The following is a 17,231-nucleotide window of genomic DNA, read 5'->3' on the forward strand; positions in this document are numbered from 1 at the left end:
TATACAGTTTTTAAAAAGGTAATATATTTAATTTGATTTTAGTGCAGCCTGAGAAGCTGTAAGAGGATCACAAACCACAACTTGTTTCATAAATGGTTGCAAGATACTTTATTAATTTATACATTTCAATCTATACATTTCAAATGGACAAGTGCAGAGTTTTTCTTTTCAGATTACGCCACTTTGTATATTACAAACAACAAGACCAACTGTTGATGACAACTTTATTATTTTTATAATTATTATTCATTTTATTTTATTTTTTTGGACAGAATAATAAAGATATCGTGAACATGTCCTCATTTCATTATAATTATAAGAGTTAGCCACAGCTGAAAGATAAAATGTTTGAGAGTCCTGAAGTAAACCCATCAGATTTCATCAACAAAAGGTGTGTTGACCAAGTGTCCACTGGAGGCCATAGTCTTTTTGCCAGACATGAATTTTTTTGCAACCTGAAAAAAAAAATGAGACCCATTTTGTTATACAAAATCCAAAATCCTTAAAATGAGATAAACTAACAGATACACTACAACAATATAGATACCTACTTATTGCTATTTAACACAAAATATATTTTTAAAACCGCCTTTTAGTACAGTCAACTATCGCAAATAGCACCAAAATGAAAAAATGAAAATATTTTCATTTTCAAAGCAAAAAAATGAAACATTTTGTAAAGTACAATATGATTCTCTGAGCTATTCTTTAGTTCACAGATTGTCAAATACCCAGGGTTGAACTTAAGATTCAAGCTTTGTTACATTCCTTAGGTCTTTACACTGTGTTACCATTACCCTAAGAAACAATAGCTGCTTACGTTGACAACATCAGCTGAAGACACAGCATTGATTTTCTGCGTCACAGCCTCGGGGGAACAGTAGGTACCATCGGCCAGCACTTGTGAACCAATGGCTTCCATTAATCCCTCAGAACTCTCAAGAGACATCAGGTACTCAGCCGTCAACTGATTCCTGCTCAAACAAAAAGACAAATCATTAATAATTACATGAAAACACAGGATGAATAAAATAAAGTATAAAAAAAAAAACTCACTTAGCTCTGCTGAGGTCAGCTTCTGCAAGGTTTCCTTGAGCAATGTCATTTACTTGAACGATTGCTGCTTTGATTACCTGAACACAAAAAAGAACAGTTTAAGAACACATTCTGTAGCTCTCAAAGGCAACACTGCAAGTTTTTTTGTTAATTGACTAGACTTAACAACTAAATGTTGCATGCATATCAAAATCACTGGCTATTTTACACAGACAGACACCCTTTGGTTATCAGATTCATTCAAAAACTTGAATTTATCCAGGTATGAAACAAATGACTGGATGTGTGTGCATCACTGAATCATGCATTCATGAATGCTCATCTCTGATTGAGCAAAACAGTACATGGTATTATTGTGGTACATTATATAATGCTATATTCATTCATTGTTTACTGAACTATTGCTTAAGTGTGCCTTATTTTTGATTGTGACTTAAGACTTTTGATTTATGACTACTGATGTTTCCTGTGAACAAACTAAAACGCATTATCGAACGCAATGACGCATTGGCATTAAACAACAGATTCCTATGGATGTGTCCGCATAGGCCATGAACATTCGCACATGCTAATGTTTTTTTTTTTCTTGTTTGTTTTTCCTCGTAAAAAAACACAGAAGCAGAGGACTTTTTTTCCCGCAAGAGAGAAGAATGGATGCTGAGTTCTTGTTATAGTTGGCATTTAAGAACCGATTTATTCTCACATGTCCTTTATACAGAATAACATTTCTATGAATTCTTCACTGAATTATGTGATCTGAAGAGCACCGTCCATTTACTTCCACAAGCACGAGTGTTAAAGCAAGGTCACTCTAGACCTGTCAATCCTGTAATAATATCTCGCTCTTCAATATATATAAAAAATTGTAATAAAAATTCCTACACATGAAATATGAAAGCAAATAGACCTATGATTATGCAGATATATTTTCTGTATACGTTTTTATGCCGCTCCTGTTTTTCTCTTTATTTTTTTACAAGAAAGATGATTATGGCAGGTCAAGCAGATAGCGTTTAATCCATTATAAAACATACAAAGAGTCCATTTTAGATCACAACCTTAAGTTATTACAAGCACTCGATGATGCTTTCAAAGTGTGATTTGAGCAAAAACTTTAATAATTACATACATTTTTGATGTAGCTTGAGGCTAACTGGACCTTTAATTATATCTTCAGATGTATTCTTTTAAGCATTATGCATAGTACTAAAAGTTATTTATCTTAATTTAATGCTGTATTTTGAGCAAGGGGATGATGAAATCCATATGAGATATATATACGCTACATGAAGAAAAAATGCAATGCTGGTCGGCGCCACCTAGCGTGCAGGCTTGAATTAGCAGAAGGCGAACAATCGTTTCATTGGCAATTTGCCTCGCTTTTTCGCATCGTGATCAGAGTGAAACGTGCTTAAGGCACAATATAAATCACACGTACATCTTTAGCAGCGTTAGCCTGGCAGATGGTGTAAACTCCAAACAGACCAGAATCCGTGTAGTTGGCATTGAAGGCAGACACCTGCAACAAAGCAAGCCAGAAGGTTACAAAGAGTCCTTGGTTTGTAGTCTTTTTTAAGGCTGAAGGTCAGATAAGGTGATACTCACATCAAAGGGCTGAGCGGTGACCTTCGAGATGGCCTGACTCAGTTTGCTCGTAGTGTTGGAGCCTCTCTTGACACGAGGTCCTGCTCCAAGCACATGCTGCAGTATACTGAATGCAGTGGCCTCAGCTGAGGTTACACTTGCACCTTCACTCGCCACGACCGCATGAACCAGTCCACCTCCAGACTGATGCCTCAGCTCACCTGCAGAACACCCCCAGAGACTAACATTACACAGCGTTTCAGAGGCAGAGCACTTATCTAGGAGCTTTTGAGACTATTAATGCACTTAGGTTATAGAAAACAACAGATTTTAAGTCTAGCTTGAATTATTTTTAAATGCATTATCATTCATTTATTTAGGATCAGACTTTTCCAGCATTCGTCCAGTGACACTAATATGTGCCAATGAGGTGTAATATGTGACCCTGGACCACAAAACCACTCTTAAGCCACAGGTATATTTTTAGCAATAGCCTAAAACACATTGTATGGGTCAAAATTATCGATTTTTCTTTTATGGCAAAAATCATTATGGTATCAAGTAAAGATCATGATCAATGAAGATATTTTGTAAATTTTCTACTGTAAATATATAAAAACTAAATTTTTGATTAGAAATATGCATTGAAGATTTTCAAAAAGTATCTTGGCCAAATATTGTCCGAACCTAATAAACCATACAAAGCATTTATTCAGCTTTCAGCTGATTTATAAATCAAAATTTTCGAAAAATGTACACTTAAGACAAATGGTCAAATATAGGAACCATTTTGGTTTTAGAGATGTATAAGATTTATTCCAAAACATAAATCCAAACATATATTAGCAGGACAGAAACAAAGATTCTAGAAGAGCTTTTTATTGCACAATATATGTGTAGCTGTGTACATGAAGATATTGGTTTGTTTCCCCAGAACAGAAAGTCTACAAAGTGGAAAAAGCATAATACTAAAAGGTAATTTTGTCAGCTTTTAAGACAAATATGACCTACAAACCACAAAAAGTTAATTTTTTTTATCAGAATATTGCATTATTTTTCATCAAGATGCTAACTTCGAACTCAACGGATCTTTGGCCTCTAACGTGATTTATGAGAAACACTCCTTTTGCAGTGTGTTCCTGTAACTTGGATATTACAGCATGGTGCTAGACATGTCAAAATTTTAGGCTTGATTCCCAGGGAATATATAAACCTATAAAACGTACACCTTAAATTGTTCCTGTAGCTCAACTGGTAGAGCGTTGCGCCATCAAGGTTTCCCAGGAACACATGATAGGTAAAAATTGTTAGCCTGAATGCACTGTAAGTCGCTTTGGATAAAAGCGTCTGCTAAATGCATAAATTTAATTTTAATTACATTTTTTAGTTTAAATGTGCTGCAAACTGCTTTGGGTAAAAACAACAGCCAAATGAGTAGATCTAAATAATGTGTGTGCCCGTTTTTTCCTGCGGTCCATTTACCATGATTAAAAACTGTCACATATAAAGGTCCATTTTAGTTTAGATAATGCCTCAAAAAGGTATTCTATGTAGACAGCAGACAGTTCCCTAGGATCTGCGGTAAAGCAATAGCCATGTTCATGTTGTAAAAACTACATTACTGACTTGTAGCGACCTGAAAATGAGACTTTCAATGTGTTTTATTTTGTATTTTTAATACTGTTCTAGTATTAATGATGCACTCTACCTCCTCGGTACACGGCTTCGGAGCCAACAGTGCCTGTTCCACTGCGGATGTTCAGGAATTGCTCCCCAACCTGCTTAAGTATGGCATGATCCACACCTACACAATAGCATAGAGTATAAATGTCTGATTTAATATCCTTTAATAAATCTTCTCATTTAATAAGACAAAAATGTAATAACATACCAAGACCAACAAGGGCCATTCTTGCACTTGTGAAGTTGTTCTGAACAAAGTTGTGCATCTGCATAATAGGACATAATACAGAGAGCATTAAAATTTGCAATGTCATATATTTGTGCAGGACTGTTACGTACATGTGTGATTTACATGTTGTTTACCTTGGTCAAGCAATGTCGTAATTTGGTGCATTACTATTCTACAGCTCTTTTACAACAATGTGAAACCTTAAAGATGAGTGTCCATGTCGTATACAATTCAGACTTAATTTGTTTGTGAAGTTACAAATAAAAAGGATAAAATCCGATGAAGGGACCTTTAAAGGGGTCATGGACTAAGAAACCAAAATTTCCTTGATTTGTGACATAGAGGTCACTGTACTATAAAAAAACATACTGTAAGCATCATCACTCAAAACTATGGAAGCCAGTTTCCGCCACTGAATAAAAAAAAAATTGTGACTTTTTATTGTGATATATAAACTAGTGGTTGACTAATATGTCTTCAAGTCCGATAAGTTTTTGTGCTTGGCCAATGTGTTCGAGGTGGGACTGAGAACGGCAGCGTCTGAGCAGACACAGCTGAGCTCACACTCTCCCTCTTGTTCGCGGTCACCATTAACAGTTCTGTCTAAAATGGATAGAAGTTTATCTAATAATCAGATAGAATATAATATACAAAAAGAATTAAAACGATTGCTTTTATATTATTAGTAATAGAAATGGAAACATTATAATACTTTCTCATTTGTCGTCAGCATTAAGCAAAAACAAATATTTGAATGGCTAATGAACATTTAATTTCACAAACCTGGCAAACTTAGTTGAACCCAGCCGTGAGATTTTGTGAAGTGTGCATTTTTATCCAGGATGATCGCGTGTTTTCTGTGTGACGGTCGGTCCATGTGAATTGAATGCTTTAAAATTTAAACTCGTGATTTCAAATTATGCTGCGCTTTATGCATTTGCCCTGTCATATTCATGTCATTTTCTCTGTGTGCTGTATGTAAAATGAGTATTACCCTAGCTTAATTTGAAAAATATGATTCCCAATGCACACAAGCTTCCCAGAATAATGAGTGTCCTGTTGGTTACAGTGTTTACTTCCTTTTTAATAAAATTTGTATTAAATATTTATTTGAGAAAAATACTTTGTTATCTAAAGTATAAGTATGTTTATTTTACACATTTATTTTTCAATCCATTGTCAAATGATTTCAAATTTCCTAAATATTAATTAAAATGTAAAAAAAATCATATCGGCCCCCTGCTTTCCAAGATATCAGCATCGGTGGTCCAAAAAAATAATGTCGGTCCACCACTAATATAGATATAAACTCACAATTCTGACTTTTTCTCAGAATTGCATGATAAACTCACAATTGCAGTTATAAAGTAAGAATTGAGAGGTATAAAGTCAGAATTGCAAGATATAAACTTGCAATTGCCGTTTTTATCTCACAATTTTGACTTTTCATTTTCTGAAAAAGTCAGAATTGCGAGAAAATAAGTCAGAATTTCTGAGGAAAAAAAGTCAATTTTGAGTTTATATCTCGCAGTTCTGACTTTATTTCTCAGAAATGCGACTTTATGTCTAACAATTGTGAGTTTATATCTCACAATTCTGAGGTCTTTTACTCGTAATTGTGAGTTTATATCACACAATTATGATTTAAAAAAAATATCAGAATTGTAAGAGAAAAAGTCTGAATTACCTTTTTTATTTTTTATTCAGTGGCAGAAACGGGCTTCCATACAAAACTTTGTTATTAACTTGTATTGAAGGCAGTCTGCCAAAACAACAGCTTTTGGAATGTTCTACTATTTGATGTAATAATGTGGATAAACAACGCCTTCGCAAAGGAAGACTGACATCCCTGCCTTTTTAGCCCCACCCACCTATTCGTGCATGTAGTGTTTATGAGAGAGGTGAACAAGCTGGTCTATGCAGGAACAAAACTATAAAGATGCGTCTGAAGACAAGATGCTGTGCAGTGTCAAGTTGTGGAAAAACAGTCTTTGCATTCCTTCCTTCTGATCCCAACATTAGGAAAGAGTGAATTAACTTTATTTTTTATGAAGATCCAAACCGTGTCAGTAAGAACACTTCATTTTACTGCAGATTCATTTACAAACAAGGCACAATTCGACATGTGATTTTCAAAAAGCTTGAAAATAAAAGATGATGCTGCGCTGACTATATTGGATCGTACAGTCATTTCGCAACACACAAATGTGAGTAAATGTTTTCATTATGTGATCACTATTGCTTTTTCTCTTCTTACAGATCAGATCGTTTGATATGTATTGAGGTATTTATTTTTTAAACCTAATTCACAGCGGCGTCCATCTATGAGGATTGAATGTAAGCTGGAGGCCAATTATAGAAGTGTATTATTGTTAAGTGTATCAAATTGTTACTATGATATATAATGACGCATAGTTTGGACAAGACTCAAATGCCACATGAAAGATTCAAATGAATTTGTACAACAATAAAAAAAATAAACATCAATGAGCCATATCCATGTTTTCCCTCCAAAACGTTGCCTTACCTGTTCTGTGGTGATTTGGCCGAGCATGTAGTCTGGACAGTATAAGGAATTGGACAGGGCATTCTTATAAGCTGCAGCGTGCAAATTCTCAATGACACCTGAGGGACAAACAAACAGATGAAGAATGAAGCAGAGACATTATGACCGCTAACCAACCTCCGTCAATCATATTAAAAATTTACTGCATTATAAACATTATTTTTTTTATATATTACATTATTTATCAGAATGAACCCTCTGGGTCCAAACAAGTGATACTTATTATTTTTAAAGAAATTAATGTTATATTTTGTATAAATATTTTGTATTTTGAAAGGATTTTTATGGTAGTAAACAATATTCACCTCTAAATTATGCACTAATTATTTATATATAAAATAGTTCAAATATAAGAAAATATATATAACATTCATCATTATGTTTTCTATAATATTATAGGAGTAGTGTATTTTTATTTAATGCCATGTCAGCATTTTAGGCTATTTTCATGGCAAAAATACAAGTATAACAAATACAATAAAAATCATCAAGCAGACAAACACAAGATATGTTACGCAAGATTGTTTACATTAACATACAATAAAACATTTTTAATATTTTCTGGCAAAATGATACTTAAATCTTTAAGTGAGTTCACTTCATAATGGAGTTCTATAATATAATACTCTAATATCTATAATAACATTTCTCATTCATAGAGTTTGATTTATATTTAAATATTTATTTATGTCAGGTTTTGTACCATTCTAATGAGGCAAAAAAAATCTAAACCCAAACGCTTTCAGTCTAAAGTGATGCCAGAGGGTTAAACACTGCATACCAATCTGTGGAGTCTGCTTGGCAAGTTCCTTATCCAGTTTCACCCGGCCAGTGAGGTCTAACACTTCCCATGAGCGAAACTCCGGCGCAGTGGTCACATTTATCAGATACTCCATTACAGTGTCACTGCGAGAGAACAGACAGACAGACAACCTATTAGTTTCCAGTAGAAGAAAAGTTCATGCAGAAAAACAAGTGTGTTCTACTCACATATGATCTCTCAAGCAGTCTACAGTGTATCCCATGGTTTCCCTGGAGCTTGACACACTGCATGTAAAAATATAATATAAACATTTATTCACATAACATAAAAGGTTTGTGTAAAATAATGCACCATATATATTTTAAGCTGGTGGTTCTTTACGGTGGAATTGTGAATCAAAAGTGGGTGGCAGATCTATTGTGGTTTTGAGCAGCAAAAAGTATTTAAAAAAAAAAAACCTTAAAGGTAACCTTAGGGCCTGATGCAAAAGCAGCTGAAAACCACTGTATTATGCCACATACCATACATATTATAAATAACTGATGTTTAGAAGAAGCTGTTTAGTAACAATGATAAACTGACCTCAAGCTTCCCCCTACAGCCTCCACACCGCGGCAGATCCTGAAGGCAGACGCTCCCTTGGTTGTCTGGAATCAGAAGTATAGAGAAGTGAATGCTGCACAAAAGCAATACAGCGGTCAAACACAGAGTCATGATGGATATATACCAGACTGGCAGCCAGACGAAGCAAGTGTGAGACGCCGAGGTTGTCCATCGTCTCATATCGACTTCCAGCCCGGACGAGCACACTGATCCGAGAAGCAGGAGAATAGTTTTCCAAGGAAGCAATCACTAACCCGCTAGGCAATTTTGTCACCTGGAAGAGAAAAAAAAAAAGAATGTAATTACACCCTCCAATCTGTACTGTTACGTATATGATAAAATTTACATATATGTTACGTATATAAAAAAAAATATACATATATATACACATATACACTAGCAGACTTGTTTGACCCCTCAAAAAAGAAAATAATATATATTATATATATTTACTTTTTTGTATTATTTGTTTTATTGTTCTGTATAAAAAAAAATTCATATATTTTTCATGTATAAATAATTTTTTTGTGGAAGTCCCAACTGGTATAAAGGATTTGAAATTTTCAAAGTTAATTTAATCAACCAAAAACAATTAAGTGTTGGTTATATTCTGGTGCATTTGTGTGTTAATAGAAATGCAATCAGTTGCATGAAAAGCAGTTGGCATATATTAATGCAATATTTATACACCGGTTGCAGGCCACTGAATGCGATGACATTTTAATCGTATTACAGCACGTTTTACAGTATCAGCATTTTAAATTCAAAGATCCTCTAAAAAACACACAATATTTATTTGTTTAAATATCAAGTGAATACCTTAATAAGGAACCATACTATTTGTATTTATATATTAATAATGCATTTAATTTTTTTCCAGGTTTAAACCCATAAACATTTGATAATATACACAACAGTTGGGCTCTTCCTAGAAAAACATGTTGATATTTATAATGGTTGTAATACTGCTTAAAGATATTTAATTCACATACAATATTTATTCACTTAATAATTAATAATTAAAAATGTCACTTAATCCTCAACATTTTAATAACCCTCACTCAACATTCTTTGGTGATTCGTTAAGAAAATTAGTAAAGATTAATTGTATGCATCATGGAATAAATAAACATAATTGGTTCAAATTGACAAAGCAATAATGTAGACCAGAGGTTTTCAACCTGTGGTCCGCGGCGTGGTATTGCAGGTGGGCCGCCAATTATTTTCTGTTCATTTCCAGTCCATTCTAGGGCTGTGCGATTAAAAGAAAACGTCCTAAAATCACGATTTGAGCGTGCGCATATGCCTAATTCCAGGTTCACACACTGTCTGTGATGCGCCTTTTTTCTGAGCCAATGTTGACGGATCAGAGCGTTCTCACTGCGGTAAAAGGCTAGAAATAAAAACGTGCGAAAATAATTCATGTCTAACACATGAGCATAGAGTGAATTTGTTAGTGAACAGGATGCAGTTTAAGTGAGAGGAGACACGTTTTAAGTGTGCACACTCTCTCCTCGCAAAGCAGCGTGTATCTGAGCAAGCACGACCGGTTTTGTGACAGAGCAAAGGAAATCTGCTGCGAACAGATAGATTTGCACTCGTGCATTATTTTAATGTGTTTTCGTGTTATATTTATGCGCTCTCACTGCTGACCGCATACACATACTGTATACACACTGCAAACACCTGAGGCACCGCTACAATTAATGAGCTCTATGAACAATGCATGGCAAAAAAGAAAAAAAAAGTCCCTGTATACAGGATTTTTTTTTTATTTATTTTTTTTGCCACAAGTCTATACATTTTTTTACATCTTCACTATAGTGATAATTTTGACTTATGTCTGTTCTAGAGATGTTACAACTTTTTGATAAAGCTCTGATTGGTTTTCTTTTGGAAATATGTTTCAAATTAATCCTGAATGCATTTATGACTGTAAAAGCACAGTGGTTGGGAACTACTGATGTAGACAATCTTAAAACTGGAAAACCCTCCTCCTGTCATTGCAGTACACATTTTAATTCACCATCCTGTGGGATGTGGTAAACTTAAACTGAAATGGTAATTCATAAACAGTGCCTAATATGAGAGCAGAAACCCTCCCCAGCAAACACACATACATGAACATCCTGGTACATGAGAGGGGCACAGGCACAGTCAAGGGCTGGTCCCTTTGAGTGGCCGCACAGAAGCGTCTCTGTGGAGAGAGAGAGACAGATCATCTACTGACCTGCACCTCCTGCGGCAGAAACTTCACTGGCTCCACGGCTGCCGCAACATCCACCTTACGGGCAGCCTGGGCTGCATAAAGCCTGCCCTGAAAATCACAAAACACATAACACCTCTGAAGAAAAAGTGCCCAAAAAGAGCAGCATAAAGAGAGGAAGAGCGAGGCATGGGACACTACCAAATAGAATCCTAAGTTTGACACAAACAAGAGAGTAAATAAGAGAGCCACAGGCCCTTCTTTTCATGTGCATTTAGTTTGAAGCCATCATGAAATACGGTAAAAAAAAATAAAAAAGAAAAGAAAAGAACAGAACATTAAACGCCGTATAAAGTCATGGTTTATTTAATAAAAAGCTAAAAATGTAATTAGAAAACACAAAATAATTGGATCACACACACAGATATTCCAACATGGACACTGTTCAGTGGTTAAAAAAAATAAATAAATAATTATATAATATATAAACTATAAGTTTGATTGCATCATATAAGAACTGCTGTTAATAGTGTTGATCATCTGTTTGATTATGTCTTAAAATGATTTTCCAGTACATTTCTGCCATATACACATAAACTGACGGTCACCACTAATAAGCTACAAATAAATTATGCAGAAATTAAATTTTCTGAAAAGCTGCTGTGCAATGATTTGTATCGTAAAAAGCACTATACGAATAAACTTGAATTGAAGTGAATTTTGCATTTGCACATATATACCATAGATTTCCTTCTTAAAGTGCTGTCAAATCACCATGATTGTTAACTAAATGAGTTAATACATTTCAAAAACATTAAACTGGGAGTTATATAATAAGAATAACAAATAAAAAATAGACCTAATTTAAATTAAATACTTCCCAAATAATACTTCAGACATACAGGTGCATCTAAAAAAATGGGAATATTGTGAGTTTTTTTTTTTACTTTGTGAAACCAAAATGTTGAATTTTTTCGATGGCCATTATTTCACAGCGTTTATACAACAAACTACACAGATCCCTTTAAAATTTTAGGATAGATGCTGTGGCATAAAGACTAAGAATCACTGCTCTATATAAGTTAGCTGCATTCAAAACATGAATAAAACAAGGAATGTAATACAATGACATACACAGAGCTGAACTGCCAACTATATCTCTTATCTAGCTTGGCTTTATGAGAACAAGGCCAGCATCTGTCCTTTCTAGCGAGCACTCGTACACCACAACACAACACACAGAGCCATGCAGCAGAACCTCTATCTCATCTCTAACCCCGTGAATCAAGTCCTCACCGATAACTGGCTTATTCCCCGAATCCCCCTCATCTTCTCTCTCTGCTTCTGACGGCTGACCTAAGGATGTCCTACCCAGAATCCTTCACTCTCTGCTTCTCTCCGTCGAAACTAAAATGAAGCACAAGTGCACACTGCCACATGGCGACTCGGAGTTTGCGTCAAATTTAGTGGTTTAATTTACATCACTGCATGTAAACACAAAGTGAGCACAGTCTTAAAAGTGCAAGTAGACGTCTTTTACGAATGTATAACGAAGGTGTAATCTACTAAATGTAATCGACAAATCGTTAAATATAATTTGGTATGAACTCTGTTTATTTTTGTTGTTATTATTATTTTATTCATATGTAGTGCTTGTTTTATGTTTTAGACAGTATTAATAGGATAATATCACGTTTATTAAAATTCGTAAAATTAACTAATTATTAACCAAACGTCACAAAAACTGATTCGAGGTTAAAACCATTAACGCTCGACTCAGTCTTGCTACGAGACGTCGAGATTTTTTTCTCCGACATCAGTGCTGAATTAGGAAAATACATTTTTTTGAAACAAAACAAAAATAATTTAATTTGTTTCGCCGCAAAACGTTTTATTCTTTTTCCATAATATTTAACACCACCTAAGGAATGTCTTTAAGATTAGAACAGAAGGAAAATGAATGAAGCGGTTATTTTAATTACATATGTAGGCTATATAAAATAAAAAGTAAAACTACTACTCATTTCTTCAAATATATAGGCTACATACGGGTCAAAGAGTACAGAAACTGCATTCTATGTTCCAGAGTTTAGTAAACACCCACAGGCATTTGTATTGATTGGAGGGGAATTTAATATTATCTTAAATGTCTTGGTTGATAGATGGCCTCCAAAGGAACCTGGTTCATCCAATATTAATTTAAAGACTTTTATGCAGAAATATAATTTGATTGATATATGCAGGGAAATGTATCCTAATCAGTGCTCTTATACGTGGAGTAACAAAAACAGTACAAGGCAGTCCCTGAGTCCCACATAGATTTCTTTCTGGTTTCTAGGAGCATCTTAATAGAGAAGATGTCAGAAAACATTAGTTTCTGCCTTAACACATCACAAGGCAATTTATATAAATATTAGATCTTCCACTTTTGCAGTGTCATGTGACATGTTTTACTTATTTCTGGAAAATGAATGTCTCTCATCTAAGACATGAGGTAATAAAGTTGGAAATTATAAAATCGATATCCTTTTACTGGGATTTGGCACAATAAGAAGGTACTTTTAGTTGGGAACTTCTAAAATATGAAGCTGCTAAATATTTAATGTCTTATGGTAGTTTTCTTTGTAAATTTAATAGAATTTTGGAGGAGCCAATTGTATCTGAAAGTACCTCTCCTGGTTTGTCCTGATAGACTTTCGGTTGAGGAAAAATACTATTAAGTGATTTACAGTATTAATTGGATGAGATGTATAAATATAATATAATATAGATATATAATATAATATAGATATATGAAATCACGCACCTGAAGGAATTTACCACTGATTAGAGAACCGGCTTTACTGACGATATGCGCATTAATTATCGGCCTATATTTATCATGAACCCCTAAATCCTTTGTCATTAATATCCCAGTGAAAGAATTTTTTTTTTTTATCTAGGTGTGTTAATTACTAAGGATCAGAAAAAAAGATGCAATATTAATTACCAACCCCTTATTGATAAAACACAGGTAAGATTTAACCAGTGGCTTCAAAGGGGTCTATCTTTGAGATATAGTGTACTTCTCACAAAAACCTAAGGCCTTTCAAGGCTTATTTAAGTCACTCAGTCTGTTCTTATGGACCCAAAACTAGGTAAAAGTGTTGACCAGCAAATTTTTTTATGGAAGCATTATATTATACAATACATTATATTAGAAAATATGATGTAATGAACACATATGCAAAAGTGGTTCTTCATTTTTTGGAGTTCAGTACCTCACACTTTCAAGATCAATTGGCTTAAACAGTTTAGAAAGAACCCAGTTTTTTTGTATAACTTTATTCCTAATTATGTTTTCTCTCTGTTTGGTGGACTTGATTTTCTTCTCACGTGTAACTATAAGATTGATAAACTACCAGCTATATTATCTGCTTTCCATAAGCAGGTTTTCTTGGCTTGGTCACTAATCTTCAAGCACAACTTTTCACCCCACAGTCTTTTATTTGGAATTATCTGCATTTTTTTCCCCCAGAGTTGGTTAGATAATGAACTCTCAAGGGTTGTTATTTTCATATAAAGATTTTTTTTAGATCACTTTCAATTTCCTGTCTCTCCAAAAGAATTTTCCAGAGTTATGCGATCTATCCTATCCCATTAGGTGTTGTTGCTTTACTGAGAGGTACCCATCCTTTTTCACTGGTTTCTTCTAATTTGGTTGATACTTTTGTTGGTAGATAATGTTTTGCATCTCTATGCAAAAATAATAATTGGATAGTTTGTTCATTATTTCAGTAGAACATTATTACTCTGCCAGCTGTGACTGCTTATTGAAATAATACTGGAAAAAAATGTGGATGCATCCTCATACTCATATTTACTAACTAACAAAGTCAAGGAGATTTCCTGCAAAATAATTCATAAGTTCTATCCTGCAAACCATTACATGAAAAAATGAAAATGATATTTCCTCCAGTTGCTCTTTTTGTGAAGACTTTGTTGAAACTGTGCTTCATCTCTTTTGGAACGGTCCGTTTACAAATACATTTTGGCAAGATTTTTTAAGTTAAGTTTAGGATAAACATGTATGATGAATGTATTCTTTTTTATATTGGGTTTTGAGTATGAACAATTTAAAAAGAAACAGTTTTATGTAATGAATCTGATTTTGCTTCTTGCTAAATTTCACATCCACAGATGCAAATATTCAATTTCTACCCCTCTTATTTTTAATAAAATATTTCGAGCAATACCTTTCATTAATCAAGTTGTTTAAGAAAAAAAAGCCTTAAAAACTTGATCAGTCTGTAACTCTTTTCTTATCTTTAATGACATGTAAGTCTTTTTTAGGTTGTAATGTATTAACACCCCCTTTTTCTGTTGTTTTGTTGTTGTTTGTTTCTACTTTATTTTTGTTTTTATTGTCTTCTACTTTTACGTTGATTGTTGTATTATTCCATGTGCACTTTTCTTGATTTGATTCAGAAAAATAAAAAGATCCCTGATACTACCGGAATTGGGTTGAATGCGAGCATGCGCACTGCATCTACGACAAACACGTGTTGCGAGACGCGGTAGTAGTAAGATCCCAAAGCTTCGCTGTGCTTTAGAGTGATTTCTTGAGTTTATTTGCTAAACTCTACACATTTGCTGTTTAGTTAAATAGTACTGTCCTCCGTGAAGCTCTTGCCGAGAGGACCCGTGTGTTTATAAGTTAGTCACCGGCCAAATCACAACAAACACAATGGTGAGTAACGTGGGACTTCTTAATGTTAATAGTTTATGATGTTGCTTTACTACATTCAGTGTGTAGCTATTATAATTTTTAGCTGCCGGAATTATAAAACTATATACATTGGATCTTATGTGAATGTTTTAAAAGCATTTGAGTTGTAGATCAGACGTTGACCTAATAATTATTTGGTAAACATAACATAGTGTCGTGCTGATAACGCTTTGCTCTTTTGTCTGTCCTCTTTTTACACAGACTGAAGCCGAAGTGAATCCGAAAGCCTATCCTCTGGCAGACGCCACGCTCTCCAAAACCATCCTGGACCTTGTGCAGCAGGCGTCCAACTACAAACAGCTGAGAAAAGGGGCTAATGAAGGTAAAGTACGCCAGCTTGATGAACGTGTGTCCATTAGGAGCACAACAACAGTGCTTACCCATTATATCACAACATAGTCTTCACACTAACTATCAAACATCCAAGTTATCAGGCTCCTGCTTAATAACAAGAGTGTTACCCACTAGCGCCAGAAAGTGGAAGTGCAACAGTTATTGTTTGACGTAATGTTTTTTATGGGCTGTTGATAACATTAATTATGTTCAGAATTTTAGATGTGTTCAAGATATATTGACATTTTATAATTTTTAAAGGGTAAGTTCACTGATTTTCAGCCAGCTTTGTGTTGTTACAGTGTCACTAAGTAAGTTTAAATTGTGTAGTATTTCATGTTACCTGTGTTAAACATGTCCTTGTTTTTTTTTTTTTTTTGTCAGCAAAAGTCAACTGGATGACAAAAAATTATGCAAAATTGTCTGCTTCAGGACTTTTATTAAAATCTTCTGCTTTTATTCTCAGTGCATTGTGGGTGTTGAAGTTTACTTATCGTTTTTTGCCTTGTTTTCTTTTCTCTAGAAATGTATTGCAGACTAAAAGCAGTAGCATTTCTGCTGCATAGATGGCCAAATTGATTAAAAACCCAGCGGTATATTACCCATTTAGAACTTATTTCAAGCTGTTGTTATTGAGAATGGGCAACAAAGACAAAACAAAGCTTTAATCACCAAAATGAAAAAACCTGATTAATTATCTACATTTTGTAAATGTCACTTTTGCCAGCTCTGATTTGTATTGTCTTCCACAGCCACTAAAACTCTTAACCGTGGGATTTCGGAGTTCATCGTGATGGCGGCTGATGCTGAACCCCTGGAGATCATCCTGCACCTGCCGCTGCTGTGTGAGGATAAGAACGTGCCGTATGTGTTTGTGCGCTCTAAACAAGCTCTGGGACGTGCATGTGGAGTGTCGAGACCCGTCATTGCCACATCAGTCACCATCAAAGAAGGATCGCAACTGAAACCTCAGATTCAGTCTGTGCAGATGTCTATTGAAAGACTCCTAGTTTGAGCTCATACTTTTTACACTTTTGTTTTCAGGTTTTATAACAACTTTTTGTACAATCCCTAAGGACCCCCACCCCCAGAATCAAACAATGTTGAGTGTGTTCCTCAGCTATTGACAGCCGAATAAAGTTTGGTACAAATCAATTTATTGTGTGGGTTCTTCGCACTTGATAGATGCATGTATAACATTAATGTTTTGGCATTTTTAAAATGGAATGAAATATTCTGCCACTTTTCTGTTGTTACCCAATGCAAAGTGAATATAAAACCGCAATAAATACTTTCAGATGTGTACAAATGAAAGTAGATCATGCATTTTAAGTGTTTAGTAAACTATGCAGTTCGTTTTGGTGAAAGTATACTTCATGTTTTTCAGTGAAATTCATTCGTTTAGGGGAAAAGGGAAAAGGTTTTGAGAGTATTGTGCAT

At 34.5% G+C, this 17,231-nt stretch overlaps 2 protein-coding genes across 2 annotated transcripts; one reads left to right on the top strand and one right to left on the bottom strand.

Moving 5' to 3' along the window:
* Nucleotides 1–89: 89 nt before the first annotated feature.
* On the bottom strand, nucleotides 90–12,106 carry LOC113111914 (cytochrome b-c1 complex subunit 2, mitochondrial-like). Its single transcript, XM_026277119.1, has 14 exons — nucleotides 11,987–12,106; nucleotides 10,715–10,801; nucleotides 8,609–8,758; nucleotides 8,464–8,528; nucleotides 8,109–8,165; nucleotides 7,900–8,024; nucleotides 7,080–7,177; nucleotides 4,532–4,589; nucleotides 4,349–4,444; nucleotides 2,662–2,861; nucleotides 2,495–2,575; nucleotides 1,057–1,133; nucleotides 821–974; nucleotides 90–455 (listed from the first exon to the last, which is right to left on the bottom strand). Exons 1-14 carry the CDS (start codon nucleotides 12,017–12,019, stop codon nucleotides 372–374), a joined length of 1,365 nt encoding a protein of 454 aa, XP_026132904.1. The 5' UTR covers nucleotides 12,020–12,106; the 3' UTR covers nucleotides 90–371.
* Nucleotides 12,107–15,196: 3,090 nt separating this feature from the next.
* On the top strand, nucleotides 15,197–16,946 carry LOC113111915 (NHP2-like protein 1). Its single transcript, XM_026277120.1, has 3 exons — nucleotides 15,197–15,419; nucleotides 15,660–15,780; nucleotides 16,544–16,946. Exons 1-3 carry the CDS (start codon nucleotides 15,417–15,419, stop codon nucleotides 16,804–16,806), a joined length of 387 nt encoding a protein of 128 aa, XP_026132905.1. The 5' UTR covers nucleotides 15,197–15,416; the 3' UTR covers nucleotides 16,807–16,946.
* Nucleotides 16,947–17,231: the final 285 nt, after the last annotated feature.

Source organism: Carassius auratus, chromosome 12 (assembly GCF_003368295.1).
Source record: "Carassius auratus strain Wakin chromosome 12, ASM336829v1, whole genome shotgun sequence".
Lineage (NCBI taxonomy): Eukaryota > Metazoa > Chordata > Actinopteri > Cypriniformes > Cyprinidae > Carassius > Carassius auratus.